Source organism: Osmerus mordax, chromosome 6 (assembly GCF_038355195.1).
Source record: "Osmerus mordax isolate fOsmMor3 chromosome 6, fOsmMor3.pri, whole genome shotgun sequence".
NCBI lineage: Eukaryota > Metazoa > Chordata > Actinopteri > Osmeriformes > Osmeridae > Osmerus > Osmerus mordax.
In genome coordinates this window covers 16,396,029-16,420,312 of record NC_090055.1, presented here as the reverse complement: position 1 = coordinate 16,420,312, position 24,284 = coordinate 16,396,029, and the positions used below count along the sequence as shown (strand labels likewise).

Below are 24,284 nucleotides of genomic sequence, written 5' to 3'. Positions count from 1 at the left end.
GCTGATGGGAAAATTACAGCTAATGAAAATCATTATCATCTGCTGGAACACGGAAGACCGGCTAGTACACTGGATGTCCATACACACACAGGCACACACACATATACACACACACATCAAAACTCTCTCACACTGTCGCCAGTCAGACTGTCTCTGATATATAGGCCAGTTAACCTCTAACCTTTATCTCTCTATCTGAGATCATTCTATCTCTGACCTTCACCTCTCCCTGTCATCCTCTCCCACTCTCTTTCTATCTTTCTGTCGCTCTCTCTCTCTCTCTCTCTCCCTCCTCTTACAGGTATGATGTAATGTGTGTCTCTCTCTCCCTCTCTCTCTGTCTCTTTACAACAGTAATTTCCAGAATTACCACAGTGCAAGAGCTCTTTGATCTGCCAACATTTTGTGCTTTACAGGGCTACTACTTTTACTGTGTGTGTATGTGTGTGTGTCAGTGCAGACTAATTTACAACAACCATACCCCTCCATCCTCTTCCCTTCTCTTCCTCTTTTCTCCCTCAACCTCACCCCTGTTCTCCTCCACTTCCCCCATCCTTCTCTCATCTACTTCCTACGTCAGACCAAACCAATGTTCCCCATTCTTCTCCTTGACTGTGTGTGTATAGGTGTGTGTGTACCTCATAGATGTGTGTGACCTGAGGTCCCACGTCATCCTCCTTCACAGGCTTCTCTTTGGGCTCCCAGCGTGGGAACGGAAGGACTACCTGAGAGGGATGAGACACCCTGGAGGAGGAGAAAAGGAGGGAGGGAGGGGTATGGGAGGGGTCCGAGAAGAGGGGGAGGGAGGGAGTAAGAGTTATAAATGGGGCGAGGGAGAGAGAGAGATATAGAGGAACGGAAAAAGGGAGGAAGGGAGAATGAAGGAGTTAAGGAGGGAAAGAGGAAGAGAAGTTAAGGCAGGTAGGTAGGGGATATTGAGAGGTTGAGGGAGAGGTAGGACAAGAGGGGAGGCAGAGAGAGAGAAAGAGGGAGGGAGAGAGAGAGGGAAGGTCAAGAAAGCAGGAAGAGAGAGAGAGTTGAAGAGGTATTATAACAGGAAGTCATTCTGTTGGCAAGCACAACAGTACTAGGTTTAGAACCGTACACCCAGCCTTCCCACTCTGTTTGTGTGTACAACTGCCTAGACTAAGTCTAGCCTGATGTGTGTGTCTGTATGTATCTGAGTGTGTGTGCATGCATTTATTAGTGTGTGTAAGACAGGGTCAGAACTAGCCCATGTGTGCATGATTAGCTCAACTCTATTCATAGAAACACATGATCTATGCACTGATCTAATCCACACACATATCCTCAGGAGAACAACGGGAGACATAGACGTGTATGTTCTCCATGACAGAGAACTGCTCCACCTGCATGACGCTAGAAAAGAACCCCATCATCTCAGCGAGATGTTTCACAGTCTGGGAGTAGAACCAAGCTGCTCCAAATACGAGATGACTCACTTACCCTCGCAGGTCAAGCTGTGCACGGGCAGAGATGGTCAGAGTCAGGTTGACAGGGTTACTGTGGGAGTTGTCTTTGTTTGAGCTGGAAAAGACATACACATACACACACACACACATACACACACACACACATACACACACAAGACACAGCATCAGCGGACAATCCTGTATTTTCTGTGACAGCCTCAGGGTTGTCCCAATCATTTGTCCCTTGTTGACTGTGTTCTTGGTTCCAGTAAGTTTATGGGTGGAGATACCTTGGTGATACTAATGCCAAACGCCTGGCCGACATCTTTCTTTGAAGTTTCACACTCCGACAACCACGCACACCATTTCACCACTCACACAGACACTGCAAACAGTGGTGTTGTGGTAAAATAGAGGTGGGTAAACTATGAATTTTATTATTTATGTATAGGGTCGTCAAGTCGTTTTTGGGTTGGGTCAGTAGACTGTTTTAAGGCTGCTACATGCTAGTTTAGTATAGCATTTTGGTTGTGTTGAGATCGGTGTCTGTGTATGTATAGGCTGGTTGCTTTGTCGGTTGGCATGTTTTAGTACTGTCTTGGGTTGGGCTTGAGGCAATTTGGGGTATTTTGGGTGACGGTGTTAATTATTTGGTGTAGAGGTGTTTGGATTGGAGCTTTCCCTGGTAGGTTTCTCCTTTGAGCTAGAACAGATCATGACCCATACATCCCAGTGTCTGAATGAAGCATGTTGCAGAGTCATGGTGAGTGTTGGTGAGTGTGTGCAGTGTGTCGCTGTTTGGGATCTGAACAGAGATGTTTTGTCAAGCTGCTCTCCTCTCGTCAGGTCCTGCGGCCCTCTGTCTCTCCTCTCTTTGTTCGAGAAAAACCTGTGTGTATGAAAGTGTGTATGCGTGTGTGCGCATGTGTTTGACAGTGTGTGTGTATGTGTGTGTGTGAGAAGAGAGAGACAGAGAGTGACAGCGAGCGTTACATTAATGCTCCTCTGTCACTACTCCATACAGCCCTACTGCACTCTTTTACTTTATATTTTATATTGTAGTTTTGTAAGTATTTAGTATTTTATTTTTTACATTCTTACATTTTTATATTCTATATTTAAGGACTGCACACACATTTTAAGATAAGAATGGTAAGATTCATATATGTTTACTGTATGCACCTCCCCACCAAAGTAAATTCCTTGTTTGTGTACACTTACTTGGCGATTAAACTTTATTCTGATTCTGAGAGAGAGAGAGACAGAGAGAGAGAGAGAGTGAGAGAGAGAATGTTTGTGTGTATCTGTGAATCTGAGTCACCTGTGGATCTGGAGCTCAAAGTTAATGTGAGGGCCGGCATCCTGGAGTCTTTGGACAGAGAACCGCAGACCCACAGACAGCTGGAGGGAGAGAGATAGAGAGGGTGATGAGAGGGAGGTAGAGAGCAGAGACACAACAAAAACCATGTGACATCTGTAAGTGTTCAGTTATATAGCACAGCCAAACTCTCCTGAGATATCCTGGTCACTATCCCCTCTCTTAATACCCTACAGGGCCTGTGTGTGTGTGTGTGTGTGTGTGTGTGTGTGTGGAGGATAAGTCCAGGTCTGTAGGCTGAGACAGACCAGATCCCCTTCACACACACACACACACACACTCACACACTCACTTCATACAGTGCAGCTACAGTAAGTACTCTCGTCTTGCCCCCAGAGTAAACCCTGTCTGCCTGGCTAACTCACAACATGTGGAAGTTTTATTTTATTATCATGTCAATGACAATGGACCCTGTGTGTGTGATTATGCTTGTATGTGTGAGCGTCTGTCCAAGTGTATGCTTGAGCATGTGTGTGTGTAAGTTTGTGTGTGAGCGTGTGTGCAAGCATGTTTGTGTTAATGAACAGCAGGTCAGTGCCTGGATCAGAGTGGGGAACACTGCCTCTCCAAAACCAGTACAACTTTACAGGACTAGCACCAGAACCAGGACCAGAATGAAGACCAGGACTAGGACCCAGCCTGCTTCAGGAGACCTGCTCCCTGATGCATCTCTACAGTTTGTCTTCAGAGGCTTACCTCTGATTAGATAGCGACAGAGCGATGACAACTGTCTAATTGGGACCCAAAGCACTGTGTAACTCGCAACGATTCCTGTATTCATTACTCTGTCTGTGTGTGTGAGAGAGAAAGTGTATGTAGGTATGTGTGTGTGTGTATGAGAGAGACGTAAAGATAGAGAAAGAGAGAGAACAAATGTGTGTGTGTGTGTGTATGTTAGAGAGAGTGTGTTCTGTATAAGCTCATGAATTCCTGAAGGTCCGAAAGAGCTAGGGCCAGTAAATATGGGAAACATCTGGCCAAGAGGAGAGCTAAAGTGAACTCTCTCTCTTTTTCTCTCACACACACGCACGCACACACTCACCACACACACAGACCTTCAATTTAGAACACTCTAAAGCTCCCCCATCCCCCTATAATGAAATCTGACCACATAATTGATTTATCAGAATGCTGCATGTCACCTCCAGAGTTAAAACACACTTAGCTCAACACCCTGCATAGGAAATACACTTACACACACCTACACACACAAAAAACCCATAAAAACACACACACATACAAACTAAAGGCTTATATATGCTTCTGCGTTTTTCGAAAAACGGACACATGGGAACGCCCTCTTCTCCGAGGAACGCCCTCTACGAGCTCTCCGTCAGCCCTCGGAGAGCCCAGGATAGCTCGACGTGCACCTCCTGAATTTTCTAACTATCCGTTGTGAGCGACGGAGAGCTACGGAGACCCCCTTGGCTGTGATTGGTCAGTATTAAGAATCGCTTGCGTCAGGGGCGGGGGCGGGGTTGCCGGGATAAACAGGACGAACAGAATCCTTTGACCGCCATTGCTGTAAGTTTTCACAATTCATGTTTCAGCTAAACAGTACATGTAAATCAGCATCTGAATTAAAATGTTACGAGAAATGGGCAGTGTAGTTGCTGAAAATGTGCGTATTTTATTGATGAAACGGCTAATTTGTAAATTTGCTCCGACTTCTCGATAACCTAGGTAAATAAACACTCCACGACGATTTACAAAAAACCGTTGCGCCACCTACTCTTCTGGCGGTGAATTGTTTTCAGCACCCACAGCCTACGGAGAACCATAAACGCTGTCTATCCGTCCGTATCCGTGCGTATCCGTGCGCCTGCCCATCCGTAAACGGAGACGCAGAAGCATATTGCGGCCTTGACATACAAAAAACATACTACATAAACACAGGGTAGAGTTTCATGTCGGAAGGGACCACTCCTTACATAACAAAGCCTTGGCTTCCTGCATGTGTCATGCAGGGGGCAAATGGCTTAACACACACAAACACACAGTGTTCTGAAGTTTGGAATATGAAGAGTATCTGTCATATTGCCGGGTTGATGGGTCACTATAGTAATGATGAACCAGTGTAACAGCTGACTGACAGTGTGTATGTGTGTGGACATCTGTTGAGCTCACCTCTGTCCCGGCTACCATCGGGTTTCCCAGGTCACACACCACCAGTCTGGACTCATTCACCATCCTGTACTCACAGTTTAACCTGGACAGAGACTGGAGGAGTGGAGGTGAGGGGGAGAGGAGAGAAAGAGAGGGGGAGAGGAGTAGAGGAGGAGAGGGGGAGGAGAGGAAGGGAAGGAGAGGAAATCAGGAGAGGGGTGTAGGAAAGGAGAGGAAGGGGAGATTAGGGGAAAAGTGGAGGAGAGGGGAAGGAGAGGAGGAGAGGGGGTGAGAGAAGTGGAGATGAGTGAACAGAGACATTGTGGATAGTGGCAGTGAGGGGGGAGGGGGAAAGCAAGTGAGGAAAAGGGGTTAAAAGAGGGAGAGAGGGGGTGGGGAGAAGTGGGGGAAGGCAGGACAGGAAGAGAGTGATGAATGCTCTGACAGTAACAACCTCATCAATCTTCAGAATGCCATTACACACTCATTAGCGTACACCCACACACCCACAAACACAGTCAGCGTCTGACCCCATGTATTTCCGTGGTCACTAATGTAGCATGTAAATAATAATAGGCTCTTATTCCTGGTGAGGCAGATAAACTTTACTTACTCCAAACAAACACACAACAGGATGTGATGTCATTGACATTCAGTTAAGTGCAGGTGAGTGACTTGTAGATTCATGACATCAGAGCCAGTGTCTCTCCTTTCATATATTCTCCTATGTTAACATAATATGATATCTTACTCTATACTGTATTTTACTTTTTTTATGATGTGTGTGCGTGTGTAATCGGTGTATATGTGTGTGTGTCTAGTGTCTCTAGTATGTATGTATTATATGTGTGTTCTCACCTCAACCTTGCGTTCCACTCCTATGTAGTCCGCCTCAGGAGGCAGTAATGTTTGCAGTTCTGTCTCGTACGCTCCCTCTCCACGGTTAACTGCATTTATGGTCAACATGACCAAGTTGTCGTCCCCGATGACCAGCTCTGAGCGGTCCCTGTGTCACAGACACACACACACATATATATATACACACAACCACAGACACACACAGATACATACATAAAGACGCACACACTCTTGTAGTTATTCACACAGAACCAGATGAGGCAAATGTCCCCTGTCAAAACCTGTCTGTTTGCGTGTTTGTGTGTGTGTCAGAATGCATGGACAAGGTATTTGTATTGGACTGCCACAGACATCATACAGCTGTAAACTACTACAGACACACACACACAGTCACACATACACACACTCTACACACTTGGTAAAGTAAACAAGCTGAGTGTAAACTCTCATCCTGTGAGTAAAAACAAACCCAATGGACCTTGTCTTGATGTTGGTGTGTGTGTGTGTAGTTGTGTTAAATGTCCACAGGTTGACAAGAGAGTGTTTGGCACTGTCTGTCTTACATGGTGGCAGAGAGATGCAGGTCAGGAACACACTCGTTGTCTTCTCCACAGTCCAGTAGGATGTAGGCCTGGGAGACGCACAAGGCAATAAGAAAGTCACAGCTAGTTCACTGCATAATGCAAGCAAACCCAAACACACATATACACACACACACTCATGCATGCACATATACATGCGTGTGCACACACACACCTGCTCCTGCAGGAAGGAGCTACTGTAGTGGTTGAGGACCGGTGGGAGGTCCATTTCTGAGGGGGGAGGAGCCAGACTGTAGTTGAGAGTCAATGAGATGGGAGTTAACTTATCCCTAAACTCCTCCTCATCCTGTAGAGAGAAAGAGACAGAGAGAGATACAGAGCAGAGAGGAGCAGAGAGGTACATGTTAGTCTATGTTGGTCATTTCAACAAATCTAGAGACTTGGTCTAGCCAAGGTTAGCTAGCAAGATCTGACCCAGCAAGTCTTGATATATAGATAAGTCTTCCATTCTTCAGGTTTTTGCCAACTGTGTGTGTGTGTATGTCTGACTCACCCGCAGGTATACATGATAATTAAGGCAATTGTGAGGACTGTCCTGCCCCACTGTCAGGACCCCAGTTCGCTGGGGCTGGTGTGTATCCAGGAAGAGAATCCTCTTAATTCCACCCCTGTGTCCTTTCAACCAATCAAGATGGAGCTCTGCTTTTAGGACTGAGGAGAGATAAAGAGAGACAGAGTTGGTGAAGGGAGATGAAAGACAAGAGAATTGGTGGAGGGAATAGAGGGTTGGGAAGAGAAATGAGGCAAGACACTCCTACGATACTTCCTGGTCTTCAAGGCTCCATCAGCAGAATTACAGAGTGTGTGTTCAGGAACTCTCTGAGTATCGTCAGCTCACAAAAAAACTGATGGAAACTTTGCACTCCCCCCCCCCACCATCACTCCATCTCTTTCAATCTTTTTTCTTTTTCACTCGTTTACCCATTGTTTTTGAGCTGAGGAGTGATTGAACATGGGGAATTGTGATGAGACATTTGGCAGTCTTGCACCTAACTCCATTCCAACCCACTCCTCCTTTTCCTTCTCTGTCCGTCTCTATCCCCCCTCCCTCCATTCTTTCCTCCCTCCCCCCACTGTCCCCACTCCCCCCAGTGAGAGCAGCTTCTTACCAACATAGTCAGGGATCCCCACACCGCTCACCTCCACACACACATCCACTCTGATGCTGAGAGAGAAAGAGAGAGACAGAAATAATGTGATGTTATTATTACATATAACATGAAGCCAAATCTTAATCGTTGCATGACTCGCCCAGCAATAACAAAAAGGTGCCTGTTCATTCGACCAATAGAAAGGGAAGTCAAAGGCATGATAATGTGATTCTGAAATAAACACATTAACACCCTCCCCCACGCGCACGCAGACACACACACATCCCAGAGATATGGGAGACTGGAAAACATCAATGTCTGGATTTGAGTGTGTGTGAGTGTGGGTGCGTGAGTGTGTGTGTGCCTGCCTGCGTGTCTGAGAGAGAGTGTGTGTGTGTGTGTGTGTCTGAGAGAGAGAAAAAGAGAGAGAGAGACATAGAGTGTGTGTGCGTCTGCATGTGTAAGTTATCAGTCAGTTTATCAGGAACAGGAAAGTGACTCCCACAGAGGGAGAGCTGCACCATTAATACTCTGGAATCTAGTGATGGCAGAATGAGAGAATCACACACCCTTCTGCTCAACTGGACAGACACCCCCATTAGGCTTTAGTTGAAGCTGTTTGTGTGTGTGTGTGTGTTTGTGCGTGTGTCAGCTTTGATGCAAACCAGGAGTTTGTCTGCAGTGCTCTGCTTAACCATGTTAACCTATTCAGGCAGTGTCATGTTTGTTTAATGTGTGTGTGTATGCATGTGTGCTTATATGTTTCTGCGTGCATGTGTGTGCAGAGCGGAAATGACCCCCAACCTCCTGACAAAAATCTCTGTTCCTTGGTCAGTCATTACTGTATGTAATTATCCTCAAACACACACACACACACACACACACACACACACACAAACATAAAGCTTCCTGAAACAATACCTTCCTCCCTCTCTCAACCCTGTCCCTTAAGTCTCTCACAGCACTCAGATCAACCCTGGTCTTTTGACCATGTCCCACCACCCACACCCCCCCTCAATACAACCCTCCTTCCTTCAATCTTTCTCTCCCTCTCTCCTAGCCCTTCATAAAGCCACTACAGGAAAAACAACCTAACTGCTCAAAAGCCCCCCCCCCCCCCTCACTCCACCCCGTCAAAACACAAAGACTCAGACAACCCCTAACCAGTAGACTGCTGTTTGACTGGGCCTGTGTGTGTGTGTGTGTGTTGTGGTGTCGTATCTGATTGCGTACCTCCGACCACAGTTCAGTGGTTTATTTGAATAAGCTGCGTTCTGTTTTGACAGAATTCCACAGTTTAGTACTGTGGAATTGTCAGTCTGCCCAAACCCCATTCTGTCTGTGCCCATGCCAACACACACACACACACACACACACACACACACACACACACAAACATACACACACAGGCGTCCAGACGACCACACTTCTCTTGTCCAAATAGCCCCACAGTGTGCAGAGAGCCTCTGTGAAACAACAATAGGATACAGAACAATGAAGGCAGATGGAGACGTCCTTCTTCAGGACCTCACTGGTACCACAGAGTTCTTCAGAACATTACCAGTTCTCATGCAGGCGGAAACCACTATCTGGAAAATTACATTTCAAAGACATCCACAGAAGACAGAAAGACGCAATTTCTGTCTCCAACTCTGCAATGTGTCTCAACACCTGTCCAATAAACAACCATGTGTATATGTACTCACCAGGTAACTTTGATATCAGAGTCTGGCAGTGTGCACTGGCGATCATCAGGGTTGAGGATTCTGGGACTTAGCAGAAGTTGAGCCTCCACTGATACAACAGGACGAGCCCTAAGCACACACACACAAACATTTTTGTATTATTTGTTTGTTATAAGATTATTAAAACATTGGTTAATAGAATATTAGACTTTGCCCACCTTGTCTGAAGTGGCAGTGTTGAAAAAGTTAATGAGAGAAAACAGGTTTGATCTCCTACCTGTACACAGACACTTCCCCTGCTCCAAACGCCCCCACTATCAAATCTACAGTGACAGAGAGACAGAGAACAAGAGATAGAGAAAGAAAGAGAGAGATGGATAGAGAAATAGAGAAAGAGAGAGAGAGACTAGTTGAGCTTCAAAGAACACCACACATGGGACTGATTTCAAGGTTTCCAGCACTTTTCATCTAACACAGGCCTCTTACACACACACACACACACATGCACACAAATGCATTCTTATATATTACTTATATGCAGAGCTGTAGGAGCTTTGAGCTCTGAATATAACTATGCTCTTGCACATGACCTGATTCAGGCTGAAACCCAAACAGAATGTGTGTTTGTTTGTGAGATAGCGAGAGAGAGAGATGGTGTGTGTGTTTGAGACGCGACAGAGGGACCCCACGGCACATTCCTGCGCCATTACAACGTTCACATTGGTCCAATCAAGGCTCTCTAAACAACAACAGTATACCCCACTGCCTTCTCCTAGCAACCAGTTCGTTTCTAACGGTGACCAGGCTCCGCTGTATGGAAGTTTATTTGTTTTTACGTGTTTGTGATGGAGTCTTAATTGGCTCTCTGTGTTTAAAATAGAGCTCTACTTTAATGAATGTGGTTTAGGGACACATACCACAGCACCACACACACACACATACCATCCCTGATTAAAACCTGGTGAAGTGACTTAATGAATACAAGCCTACACGGCCAGACACAAAAGAAGCTAGCTCAGCGTAGAACTGGCACAAGGGTCCGGTCAGCACAGGCTAGGCTACTGACCTGGGTGTTGAAGGTGGACTAGAAAGAAATATAGAAAGAAAGAGAGGGAGGGACAATGAGGGAGAAAGAAAGAGAGAAAGAAAGCGAGGGAGAGGAGAAGGGACTATAATTTAATCTAAGGTGGCACATCTGTTTCTGCCGTCACTCAGTCCCTCTGAAACCACATTAAACATTTAGACCCTTGGGTGTGTGTGTGTGTGTACTGTAACAAGGGGCCTGAAGTGTAGGGGGATGTCTAGATGTCCAGTGGGGTGGGGGTAGTTGGAAAGGTAAGGGGAAGGAGGCAAAGGGGAGTAGGGGAAAGAGGGGAGAGGAAGAAAGAAGACCAGAAGCTCAAGTACTTGGTCTTTATACTGCAGTCTGTAAAAGTCATCAGGGAAAAGGTGGACTTCAGAGAAAGAAAGGGAGGGAGGGACAGAGGGAGGGAGAATGAGAAAAAGAGAGAAAGAGAGAGAGAAAGAGGAGAGAGAGAGAGAACAAGAAACTCAGTTAGCTCAGGGACTCAACTGAAGAATTCTACTTTCATTCCGAATTCCTCTGTCCATCCTACTTTCCAACTCCAGAGAAACCTAACTCCTCTCTACCAATAGGTGTATGTGTGTAGGTGTGTGTGTGTCCCAGTTTGTGCCGCTTCTCCTTATCCTGACTTTTTGTTTGCTTTGAAAACCACCAGTGACACAGAGCCTGATTTGGGGAAAGTGCACCTTTGGGGTTAAGTGCACGTAAGTGTGTGTGAGTGAATGTGTTTTTTAAGCCTGTCTGTGAGTGTGTGTGTGAGTGTGTGTGTGTGCCATGTGTGTGTCTGTATGTGTGTGTCTACACCTTTGGGGTATATCAAATAAGGTCCCTCTTTCCCTGCCCAGTCAATCCTATTTCCCCACACAATCGAAAGCATGACTGCCACTTTTCATTTGAGGTTAGTGTGTGTACCCCCTGTGCAAACACACGCACACAAACAACACGCACACAAACAACACACACACAAACACACTACCCCCCCCCCCCCCCATCCCCGTACACACTGAGAGGTTGAAGGTAAGTGCACCTTAGGGCTGCTGGGTAACTGAGCCCATGAGGGCCAGCCTTGTCAGTGATACGCTGGGAAAACATGGCCTCCGTCCAGCGTTTACACAAGCTGTCAGCCTGTCAGAAACCTGCTACAAACTGGCCTTCAGGCTAGTGGAGGTGGGATACACACTGGCCTCCAGGCTAGCTAGCGGTGGGCTAAACACTGGCCTCCAGGATGGCTATGGGCAGAGCTATACACTGTAAGTTATCAATCTCCTATGGATTAGGTCAGGACAGAGATGGTTTTCCAGGAAGCTCCAGACCCTCCAGTGTTGAGAGATAGTGTTACGGATGTGAGCTGAACCATCATTGGTCTGATGATGGTGTTGGTCTAATGAAGCCAAGCGAGACTGTATAGAGGTTTTTCTGCTCTGCTCATCTCTCTTAATATTCCTGCATTCCTGTTTATGTTGTTCTCCCTCCCTCCTTCTCTATAAGGTTGGCAAGTTAAATGTCTGCAGCCTTTGACCTCTGACCTCACTGCCCCACTCCCCAAACCCTGTCCTTCTCACACGTCTAACCCTAACCCAGTCTGTCTATCTCTCTCTCTCTCTCTCTCTCTCTCTCTCTCTCTCTCTCTCTCTCTCTCTCTCTCTCTCTCTCTCTCTCTCTCTCTCTCTCTCTCTCTCTAAACCAAGTCTAAACCAAAACCTGTCTCTCTCACACTTCTAAGCCAAGTCTAGACCAAGTGTCAGTACTCTCTGGGATGGTGTGTGCAGTATACTTCCTCTTCCTCAGTGTTGTTCTCCCTGGCTGGGATGATATGTGTGGGGGACAGATGGCTGTGGCCCACAGTCTCTGGAGCAGGGCTCTTATAACACGGATCAAACATCTTAGGCTGCTTTGAACAGTGTGACTTTACTACCCTGCTAACGACACACCATGTGTGTGTGTCTCACTTCCGTCTGCTTTCTAATGACACATGGACTATTTGTGGCGTGTGTGTGTGTGTGCGCATGTGTGTGTGTGTGCAAGCGTGTGTGTCTCTGTGTGATGGCTCTGCCACCCGTGAGCTTTAACTTTACTTCCTCCTCCAAAGCTTTCCCAGAGGGTCAAATCCAGCCTAAGTTTCAACATGAAGGCTTTGTGTGTATGAGTGGTGTGTGTGTTTTGTGTGTATATGTGTGTGTGTGTGTGTGTATGTACAGTTTATGTGATTCTCTAGTTGGTCTGCACATGGTCTGGCCTGTAGTCTGGCAAACACTCAGCACACACTCTCCAGATGCCAGTGCATAAGCTGGATGCACATGTGTGCTGTGTGTGTGTGTGTGTGTCTGAGTTCATGTGTGTGTGCATGCGTGAGCATGTGTGCAAGTGTGTGTCTGTGTGTGGGCATGTATTTGATTCTGAATTTCCTGTTTGTGAAAATGTTGTTATGATAACAGAACAGAAGAAAAGGGGCAGAAAGGGAAAAAGAAAAAGTAAATATTTCTCCTTTTCAGCTTCAACTGTGGCCGCAAGCAGGCATACTGTAACTATGCTGACGTTTAACAGGCTGCTAATTGGGGAGAAAATAAGTGTGTTGAAAAACTGGTTCGTATGCCAAGATTAGTCTTAAATCAGCTTTTAAGAGCACATGATTGGAACTAAATGAGTGTGTACACACACACACACATATGAACATGCACACACACACGTACACACAATATTTAGGCCAATTCCCATTCAGTCTGCAGTGTTAAGTTTTGTTCATTTTTTGCAGTTGAGAGAATTTAATGTTAAGGGTAGATACATGCAATGTACTTCAGAAGTATTGGTATCCAGTCTCATGTTTAATGTCTGGTAAGTGGATATCATCGCGAAAAATACCCTTCTTACTAGTATATGCCTGACCAGTCTGTTGCTAGATCTTTTCTCTCTCTCTCTCTCTCTCTCTCTCTCTCTCTCTCTCTCTCTCTCTCTCTCTCTCTCTCTCTCTCTCTCTCTCTCTCTCTCTCTCTCTCTCTCTCTCTCAAACACACACACACACACTCCTGTCTCTTTTTCCCTCGCTTCCTCTCTTTTTTTCACTCCACTCCACTCCACTCCCTCTCTCTTTCTCTCTCCCTCACTTTCTGTCCCTCCATCTTTCTCTCTCTCCCTCTTTCGCTCTGCCCCCCCCCTCTTCCTCTGGGGAGCGGTTAGTTACTGGATAATGGCAGTGGCAACAGCTCAGTCGCCCTCATCCCTCTCTCTTAAAGTAACGACTTTACCAGAGGAGGAGAGGAAAACAGGGGGAGGTAGTGAGGGAGTGTAAGTGATTGAGCTATGAGAGGAGAGGAAAGGAGACGAATGGACAAGAGAGAAGAGGAGAAGAGAGGAGAGGACAGGAATGTAAAGGAAAAAAATAGGAAAGGACAGGAATTGAATGGACAGGAATGAACAGGACAGGTGTAGCTGATACCTACCAGGGTACTGGTTGTTGTCCAGGTCTCTGTCCCCCCTCAGGGTAAACCCAAAGCCGGGCAGGCCACTACTGGAGGCCCAGGCTGCTTTGAGCTCCTGGCTCAGGGTCAGGCCTCGGCTTAGGACATCTCTCCGGCCATTATAGATGAGCACCCTCCCTCCACGCTCCTCACCAGCGAAGGGACAGCCCACAGCCACGTCTGACACACAATCACACGTGCACACACACACAGGAGGAAAACAGAAAGATGGTTAACACATCAGCAGGTTAGGGCTCCTGAGAGAGAGAGAGAGAGAGAGAGAGAGGAGAGAGAGAGAGAGAGAGAGAGAGAGAGAGAGAGAGAGAGAGAGAGAGAAAGAGAGGGGAAGAAAGAGAAAAGAGACTGATCTTCCTTTACCTGCTCTGGGGAACTACCTCTGAACGGTCACCTCTTTCTCTTTCACTCTCTCTTTCTCTCACAAACACTCTCTTTCCTCTCTGGTCCCACCAAGATCTCCGAGGAGAACTTGGTTCTACATCTGACCTCTGGACAGGAAGTCGGAGGTCAAAAGGCTGGAAAGGGCACGCGGTTGGCATGGCAACTGTCCCTGCAGATCATCATAATACACACACAGAGACATACACAAACAAACAAACACACACATATACCATTTCAACAGCTAACAGTTTTTTGTCACATTTTAAACTCTCTATCTACCATTCCAAGAGAGACAGTATTCCTTGTGGGTTCAGTGTGTCAGCAGATCTCTCCAGTGTTTCTGATCTCACAGACACACAGGACACATGAAGCTGATTGTGGGGTGGAATGCAAGCACAACCATGTGTGTACGTGCATGGCATGTGTATGTGCTCAATGTTTGGTGTGTGTGTGCTTGACAGCAGCTGTGTGTGTGTGTGTGTGTGTGTGTGTGTGTGTGTGTGTGTGTGTGTGTGTGTGTGTGTGTGTGTGTGTGTGTGTGTGTGAGTGTATAATGTCCTAGTAATGTGCAAGTCCGTCAGGAAATCACGGCCAATGCTCAGCATATACCACAGAGCCACAACAACCTTGATGCAGAACACCCACAGAGATCCCTCAACTCTCACACACACACACACACACACACACACACAGACACACACACACACACACACACACACAACAAACACACGCCTTAGAGCATGTTCTCTCAACACCTAATACCTTGACTGAGTCAAGCCTTTTAAAAGTCAAAAGTCTTGATGCTTTAACTGTGATACTGAGCAGCCAATGTAGTCCCTCCAATAATCCCTCGCCCTTATCTGAAACATTGGCCAGCCAGTGATACACATACATACACACACAATAGCAAACACACCTGCATTCTGTCCACTGACTGGAGAAAGCAATGAAAAAAAGAATTGTTGACACAGTCGACTACCTTTGTAAGGATTAGGTATGAAACCTAACCCCACACACTTCATCTCAATATGGGGGTCCCTGGAGGCCCCCAGCATTCAGCTTTCAGCTCCAGCCTTCAACCCAAGCCCCAGTTTCAGCCTTCAGTCCCAGGTCCAGCCCCTGCTCCAGTCCCAACAGTGTTCAGTGCTCCCACCTGGAGGCCTGATCAGATTAAGATCCCTTCCTGAAAGCTATTGATCCCCTTGTTATTGATCCACACCTTAAATAAGGACTTAACAGAGGTGTCCAGAGGGAGGGGATCATGACACACACACACACAGTCATATAAATAAACCAATGTGTGTGATGGCTCCCATCTGAAGACAAGACTGCTATTCTAAGCAATAGGGAACAACCCTCAACTTCAGGACAATATTTGGCCTCCAGTCCTAAACAAGGATGTGTGTTAGCATGTCCATGTGTGTGAGAGAGAGAGAGTGTGTCGAAGTCAACATGAAGATAAAACAATCACAGAGAAGAGGAATGAACTCTGGGCTCGAAGACAGAAACCTCCACATGATCGTATCTTGCACATCTGGAGAGTAAAAATAACTCTCACACACCTACACACCACTCACACCCTCACCCCTTGCTCATCATCACAGGAACAGGGGAACCAGTTTACACGGACACACTTTCAACACCGTACTTCCTGATTGGCTGAAGAGATCCAGGTTTTCATCATCGGAGTATTTGATAGGATATCCGCTCTCAGAGACCAAACAACCAGACACGGAAACAGGAAATACATAAACAGATGTGTCTGTCACACACACACCCACACATTGATTCACACCCATACATACACAAACCCAAATCAGCTCTAATGTTGGGGAGGGCAATTGAAGGGCATGGGGTAGAAACCTGCTAGTCTGACGTTGTCATACTCAGAATTCTAGTCAGAATATGAGTCTGATACTGCTTGGGCTGTGATTATGGGGCGTGTTTCAACCGAACCTGGAAAGAAAATGCCTTTTCGCTCAATTGGATACAACCAATCAGACCAACGTAGTATGTTAACTTTTACCGAATCCCGTAGGAAGGACGGCAAAAACATATTTTTGATCGACAAATGCCTTGATCGCGTTTCTCTGTTCCTCTTTCAAAATTCATGCGCTGTCAATGTCTTCTAAAACAGACTCGATGGCAGAATCTACACATCTCTGCTCTCCAGCGGCAGCCATGTTTGTTGAAAACAAATTCAAACCCAAGCGCTCTTTGGTGACGTGGTTGATTACATTACTGTTGATCATCTATCCATCATCGTATAAAGCCCAACCTGACAATTGATTGGTACGAACAGCTCTTGTTCGGCATCGTTTTTTCCCCAACCGAGCAACCCCAGGCTGAACTCCCGACCAAAAATGTTGTGGGCGGGGCTAAGTTCGGCTGGCACCCAGGCTAGAAACCTGCCTCACCTGGAAGGGTATGGGGGCAGGCGAGAGAGAGAGAGAGAGAGAGATGAGAGAGAGAGAGAGAGAGAGAGAGAGAGAGAGAGAGAGAGAGAGAGAGAGAGACAGGTAGACAGAGTAAATAATCGAATGATCTTTGAAATATTACAGTATGTGTGTGTGTTGTCACTGCTGTGCACTGCCAGTATTAAAAAGCTAAAAGACCAGTCTCCAACAATAACCTTCAAACATTCTGCAAAGCCATAGAGAAAGGGGCAGAGAGATAGAGAAAGAGGGAGAGAGGTAGAACAAGAAAGAGGAGAGAGGAAAAAACCCCATCTGCAAAGTCAAGTTGTGGTCCTCTCTGTGAGTTTCTGTCCCAGAAAAAGAGTTTGCCTCAGTCATCCATCTCTTTCAATTGCTTAAGCTGACTTGTATCCTTTTGTACAGTCCTTTACACACACACACACACACACACACACACACACACAGACAGACACACACACTGCCTCTCTCTCAGCCTACCATTGAATCCATCCTGGTTGAGGTCTCCCAGGGGGGGCGATGGCGGAGCCAAAGCGTCCGAAGGTGTGCGTGCCAGTGAGGAGGACGGGAGGAGAGAAGGAGAGAGGGGACAGCTGGAGGTAGAGGTACACCCTCCCCACCTCCCTGGGCTTGCTCTCCATCTCTCTCTGCATGTAGAGGGGGCGCACCCACCAGCACGTCGTCATACCTGGACACACACGCGTTTACTGAAAGTAATTTCTTAGTTTGTGTGTGTGCATGACAGAGGGAGAGAGGCGTAACTCACCCGTCTCCGTTCAGGTCAGTCACCGCTAGAGAATACCAAAGTAGGAAGCCATCTGCAAGACAGAAACACTAACGTTACACACACTCACACAGTCACACACACACACACAGTACTGTACACACCTGTTCTCCGGAGAAGTTCTGAATAAAGGTCAGATTTGTGGAGTTGATGATAGCCACCTAAAACAAAGTACACACACAGACACACAAAGTCACACATATTCTTCCGCAAAAACCCTTGATTTAACTGTAAAATATTACTAAAACACAATGCGTGCACACACACACAAGGGCTACTTCATGCTTCAAGTAGAGGCTGAACCACATACAGATTCCCAATTCTCTTTTCCCCTCTTCCCCCTTCTCCTCCATCCTCACGACTCTACCACCCCAACCCCCACCCCCACCCCCCAACACACACCTCCCTCTGGTAGGGGGGGTTGAGAATTCCTTCAGGAGACCTAAAATAACAACCACATGGAGACAGCCAGAGGCTAAAAACACACACAGACACATACACACAGAGGCAAACAAACACACACACATGCATACAGACACACACACAAACTGACAGAGGCCGGGTGTGAGAAACACATAGGCACATATGGACTGCTTATTACTGCTTCAGCCTGACAAAGATGTAGAATCACAAACACTGAGTCTATGCTTAACTTCCCTCTGACCTACAACCCCCTCCCCCAGCCCTGGCGGAGGTGTCAGCACGCTTGTCTGCCCAGCTCACAGAGACCTGATGTGGGCTGACAGCTACTTTAGTCCCAGGCTTCTCTCCCGGCCTAACTCTAACCCCAATAACCCCACCCCCACTGTGAGCTACCGCCCTCCAACTCCTCAACACACACTGAGTTAATGTGTATGCTCTGTATTGTGTGGAGAGTGTCGTCAGGGTCAGGCCCAGAGTCATGTGTGTATGCAGTGGGGTAGGCAGGGTTAGGTGGGGTCACCTCTCCCCACATGCAGCGGAAACCATGCGTCATTAAGGAGGACGAGAAGCTCTGCATAGGGGACACACTCTCACAACACACACACAGGGTTACACACACACATATATTCACAGGCATACATACTCATTTTTACATTCTTACACAATAACTCAATGAACATTGACATGCATACACTCACATAAACTGATAAGCACTGACTTGATTTGAGTTATGTATGTGTTCTGGTCAGTGAGGCGAGAGGGAGGGTTTTACAGCATATAGGCACTGAATGACATTAACACATCCTCTTTCTGTGTGTGTGTGTGTGTGTGTGTGTGTGTACAAGCATAACATCAATTCCATACTCACATATCCAAAATTTTGAGCCCCTCTTGGAACCCCAGCTATCAACTCTGTAGGAAAAAGGAGGGATACACATTATAGAGAAAGACAAAGAGAAAGAAAAAGGAAGGGAGAGAGAAACCCTTAAGGGCCCACCCTGATTCAGCAGATGTGTACTGAGAACAGACTGACGGATTGGGAAAGGGTCTAGCCTTCTACTATCTCTGTCTAAACGTGTGTGTGTGTGTATGTGAGTGCTCGCCCTTGCGGACTGATGGATGAGTGTGGCGTGGACATGTGGGGATGATCTGATAGTCCCACCCACAGAGACAAGAGACAAATCCCCTCAACCCCCCCCCACCCACCCACTACAGACAAGATCACGAGCTAGACCTTTAAACAAGGCCCCCCAAATGCCCCAGCCCCAACCCAGCTTGAAGGGGCTGGGAAAACTAGACCGCGACGACCACAACACAACACAACACAGCCTGTCAACAAGCATGTGCAAACCATTACGGAAGTGCATTCTGATGAAGAACATGTTGGTGCAGCAGAACTTCTAGGTCTGTATTTCTCCCCAGACAAAGATATATAGAGTCATGCCCCCCCCCCCCTCTCCGAAAGTCCGCCTTGCCCAGTGACCAGGGTGAAGTCGATGTGGCAGGGTGTCTCTCTCTCTGTTGGTCTCACCTTGCTCTGAGTCTCCAGTGAACTCTCCCACCGCCACAGAGTAACCTGCAACCAAGACACAGAGTGTTTCTTGCACTGTGTGTATGTGTGTATGAGACAGACTTTGTGTGTGTGTGTGTGACAATAAGTCTTTGTGCTTGCCTGTCTGTATACCTGTGCATCTCTGTAAATAAGTGTTTGTGTGAGTGTGTGTATATGAGTGTGTGTTACCTAGGTAGCTGTCATCATGTGTGTCTGCAGCAGCGATGGTGTGCTTCTCTCCAGGAACCCTTCTCAGGACGGCCTTCAGTGAGTACCCGTTCAGTATCTCTGCTATGCCTGCCGTCATCACCTGACCTGCACACAAACACATACACAAGTTGTCAGAACGTCTGTGTAGACTTTCCCAGGGCAGGGAGAGAGCGGTGTCGTTTGTGAGGAAGCCGCTGTGAACACACTCCCGGCCCCACATGAAATAGCCGCTGTGCGGCCGGCATGCAGAGCTCCGCCCCCTGGGACAGCTAAAATATGCCGTTAACAGGAAGAGCAGGAAACACTCTCAGATGTTCCTGAAAACGAACACTTTAAATCCACGCGCTTACAGGCACATTATGAAATATCCACACACGTTTGCAAAGGAGAAGACACAGACAGCCAACTGACCACACACATACTCTGGTACCTGCACACACACACACACATACATACATACACACACAGAGACAAGTGAGTAAGTGTGTGTGTGGTGACAATGAGAAATGTCTGTCATTCCTACTTTTCTCTCTCTCAGTTATCTCCTTTGGCGTGTCTGTGTGATCCCAGATGCTGTTGTTTCTATCTGCTACCAGTCACTGTGTGAGTGTGAGATGTTAGCAAGAGTAAGATGTTCTCGAGTGTGAGTAATAATAATGTATTAATTTAACAGTTTTATCCAAAGTGACTTATTGGGGGGGGGGGGGGGGGGGGATTGTTGATCTGCAGTCAAATACTCTAACCTCTGAGCTAAACCTACCCACCTAGTGAGTGTGAGATGTCCACGTGAAGACCAGTGAGAGACATTATGGAACTCAGTCCACATACCCACAACCCCCACTCTCCTGGGTGGGAAGAAAATTCCAGGTTCCAGCCCCCCCCCCCCCCCCCCCCCCCCCCCCCACCCTCCCCTTCCCCCTCACTTTGAATAAAAGCGGCTGCTAAATTAATACATTATTATTATTATTACATCATAAAATCTCCTGTAGGTCCAGGGCTAAGAACATTGTATATAAAAGCCTTCCTCAGATCGCCTTGTGTAAAGGCTGTAGATAACTGCTGTATTAGAGGCAATAAACCCCCGGCTCTGAGAGCTTTTATAAACATTCGCAGGAAGTGTTTAAACGCCTCGAAGCTGAGCCAAGCACAGGGCAGTGCCAGTCTGGGCCAGGGGAGACCAGTCTCATGCATTATTAGGCCATGTTGTACTATTCTGTAAGATATACAGTACACTACACATCTGTCACTGTATATGTCTTATGTCATACACTAGTTATCAGTGATGAGTCATCGTGTCTTGCACACCTTCACCTTCTCCTTCTCTCTCTCTCTCGCCCCCCACATCTTCTCTCCTCTTTTAGTAACTGTCCTTTTTCCCACCATCTCTTCTTTCTGTCTGCTTTGCCTTATTAAAGGGGAGGGTCCTTCTTAAGTACCTTCTCATCCTTCGTTCTTTAAACAAATTAAGTGTGAGGGAGTGAAAGAGCATGGAGGTTAAGGTGGGGGGAGGGAAAAAAGGAGTGTGAGCCTGTATTCCCATATCTGTTACTGTCTGACTTTCTCTCTGTCTCTTTCACACACACAATCTGAATCACAGTGGTAATGAAGATGAGTTAGGATGGACAAAATATGGAGGACAGAGACAGACCCTGACGGACCCCTGACCCTAACAGACCCCTCCCCCCATCCCTCCCTCCCCGCCCCCATCTCCCAGCTTCCTCGTCCCCACTCACAAACACCTGGAGCTGGATGAGCACACCCTGCAGCAACTGAACTTTGACCCCTACTGTCTCTTTCTACATGCGCTTATTCACCTTACCGACACCCCCCCCCTCCAACCCCCCAACACAACTACCCAGACTGAAGCCCCACTCAACCAACACTGACCCTAACCTAATAACTCACAGCGTTCATTCATCTCAACAGCTGTCCAGTAAAAATCAAGTGTTTTCTCTCTCTCTCTCCGTCTCTCTCTCGTACATTTCCGTCAAGCATCCCCCTCTCGTTCCCTCCCTCAATCCCTATCCCTCAATCTTTTTATCATGCTCCAATGAGGGGGAGTCCCTCCACCCTCCATTACCCTCCCATCAGCTCAATACAACTCAGACGCCAAAACACACACATCCTGTTCCTGAGAGAAAGAGCAAGGGAGGAAGGGAGGAAGGGAGGGAGGAATGAAGAGAGGGAGAAAGGGAGGTCTCTTTCCATCGTTCTCCCGGTAAAAAACTACAGATGAGGAATGAGAGGAATTAACGAACAGTTTTGTACGCACGTGTGAGTGTGTGTAAGCATCCAAATGGGTATGCGTGTTTGTGTGTGTGAGGTCCATACTCTTTAACATCTCTGTCTTTTCATCTACTATTTATTTGGGTCTCTATCACACACATCACAGCAGCATGACTTTACCTTGCCAGTAGTAGCTCCCTGGTCCTCCCACCACCAACGTTCCTTCCTGTAGGAGAGAAGATCTGGATCAGGACAGGAAGATCTACACTTTGGGTCTGGAACTTGGATGCATGTTATTGGACACACACACACACACACACACACACTGTCTCCAGCAACCATAGGAGCAGAAGATTAAAGAAGGCAGGAAAAGATACAGGAACTGGACTCGGCCTGGTGTAGGGTGAAAGGGCACACAGATTAGAGCTTGGTTGGCAAGTTGGGGTTATAAGACAGTGTGTGTAGTGTGTGTGTGTGACCAATGTAAAGAGGAGGCTTGTGTGAGTGCCTTTCCTGTCATCACTTAAATAAACAAATGTCAAAATTTCTGTACAGTAGGGTTGAGTTGGATGGAGAGACGGGCGTGTGTGTGTGTGCGTGTGTTTAGCCTCTATTGTCATCAGAGGTGAGGGGTCACACTCAAAGGATAAAAACTCTAAATCCTCACACACACAAACACACACACAAAGCTCCACTATCATCTTCCGTCTACACATTCAACTTCAACGTTCTGCCTGTGAGGGGAATGGCTCTGTGCTTTTGGGTTCATGGATACAGAGGGGCGTTGATTATGTCATATATGTTTTTGCAGTGACAGTCGTTACCTTGGTGAAGTCCACACTGAATCCAGCCTGGCAAAACCCCTGTCCTTCTGGGTCTGGATCATCTGATGAGCACACATGCACAAACTTCTGTATTATTTTACATTCTCCTTCCACCCTCCAAAAACAAACTCAACCTAGTTGAGCACATAAGGTATTGCTCCCAGGAGACATACATGTGTGTGTGAGTGTGTGCGCACGCGCACATGTGTGCATAAAAAATACTGAATCCGGAGGCATAATGAATGGCCTCTCCGTTTCAGAAGCACCCCGGGGTGAATCTAAATGACTCGTGACAACACACAGATGTGCACGTGCACACACTCCCATTACATTTAGTAATTTAGCAGACGCTCTTATACAGAGCAACGTACACTAAGTACAGGGACATTCCCCCCGAGGCAAGTAGGGTGAAGTGCCTTGCCCAAGGACACAACATCAATTTGCACACACCGGGAATCGAACCGGCAACTCTCTGATTAATAGCCCAATTCCCTAACCCCTCAGCCATCTGACCCCCACACATGTACATGGTGGTACACACACACATGCAGGCTTGCGGAGAGGCTCAGCTACAGTGTTTTGAGACCCTCTGGTCATAAATCCACATTAACATCTGAAGCTGGGAGAAACACTGGCTTAGAAACATTACAAAGCTGCACAGCCCTGCTCCCACTGTGCGTGTGTGTGTTTGCACTTTTATATAGCTGCAATATAGCTGTGTGTATTTAAGACTATTTTCCTCTTGGGAACAATAACGTTTTCAGTGTGATTACTTTAACTGCTTGATTATTAGACTGTTAACATACATAACATAAAACAACCCCTAAGGAACCTTACGACAATCATTACAGTTTTTCTCGATTTCTAACACACAAAAATGGTATGTGTAAGCCATCCCCACAAAACCATTTAGCCAAATCCCAGCAGAAAGACCATGTACCCCAGTCTTTAAACACAATTTACCCTTTTTGACACATTTCTCAGGTTCATTCACACTTCTTTGCAAAAGTCTAAACACACCTCTTACTTTAAGACACAATTATCACCATTATGTCATTCAGAAAATACTGCCATTTGATAAGTAAACCCAAAACAGCGCAATTCAAACACCCTTAACAACCAATTATCCATGTGTAAGCACTAACAAGCAAATATACTCAACAAGCAATCAGGGGTTTGGAATGAATACAAAGGTAAGCTCATCTGTACTTTGAAATCATGGATGCAAATATCAGAAGAAAATGAATAATTGTCCAAATGAGAGGAGGTGGACAAGGGAGAGGATGAGGCAGAGGAAGAGGGAGAAGAACAACAATCTCAAATGAGATCCATGCCACACCATGACAGAAATCCCTATGACAGAACAACATTCTCCAAGCCATGGAAGAAGTTTGTGGGGACATTGCTCTTGAGTCTTGTCATGGATGGCTCAGGCATTCAGGGGCATTTTCCCTACTGTTTGGCTGAGAAAACATTGCCTGTGATGTAGAGGAAAATCTCTGGCCTGACCCTGGTCAGAGATAGGATGCTGACCCACAATGAACAGTACTGTACTCAAGCTCTGTTACCCAGGTAAAAATTATTTGTTTATTTCCTTGTTTTCTTAGCCTTTGTTCGCCAAATTACAATTTACAGCAATACATTTGTGTTGTTGACTAACAGTACTACTATTTGTATACTGTGACCACTACAGTAACAATAGCTCAAAATTCAATTGCTGTATAATGTAAATAGAAAAT

At 46.6% G+C, this 24,284-nt stretch overlaps 1 protein-coding gene across 1 annotated transcript in view; it reads right to left on the bottom strand.

The window, feature by feature from the left end:
* itga8 (integrin, alpha 8) overlaps nt 1-24,284 on the bottom strand; it is a 33,303-nt gene that overhangs the window by 5,387 nt on the left and 3,632 nt on the right. The window contains 23 exon segments of the mRNA XM_067237392.1: nt 639-744; nt 1,468-1,548; nt 2,755-2,834; nt 4,939-5,031; nt 5,776-5,923; nt 6,339-6,406; nt 6,532-6,663; nt 6,871-7,028; nt 7,487-7,542; nt 9,175-9,282; nt 9,431-9,476; nt 13,675-13,872; nt 17,007-17,040; nt 17,042-17,188; nt 17,190-17,214; nt 17,293-17,329; nt 17,332-17,344; nt 17,415-17,471; nt 18,602-18,645; nt 19,265-19,309; nt 19,475-19,600; nt 21,902-21,947; nt 22,546-22,607. Of these exon segments, the coding sequence (XP_067093493.1) occupies nt 639-744; nt 1,468-1,548; nt 2,755-2,834; nt 4,939-5,031; nt 5,776-5,923; nt 6,339-6,406; nt 6,532-6,663; nt 6,871-7,028; nt 7,487-7,542; nt 9,175-9,282; nt 9,431-9,476; nt 13,675-13,872; nt 17,007-17,040; nt 17,042-17,188; nt 17,190-17,214; nt 17,293-17,329; nt 17,332-17,344; nt 17,415-17,471; nt 18,602-18,645; nt 19,265-19,309; nt 19,475-19,600; nt 21,902-21,947; nt 22,546-22,607 (1,910 nt within the window).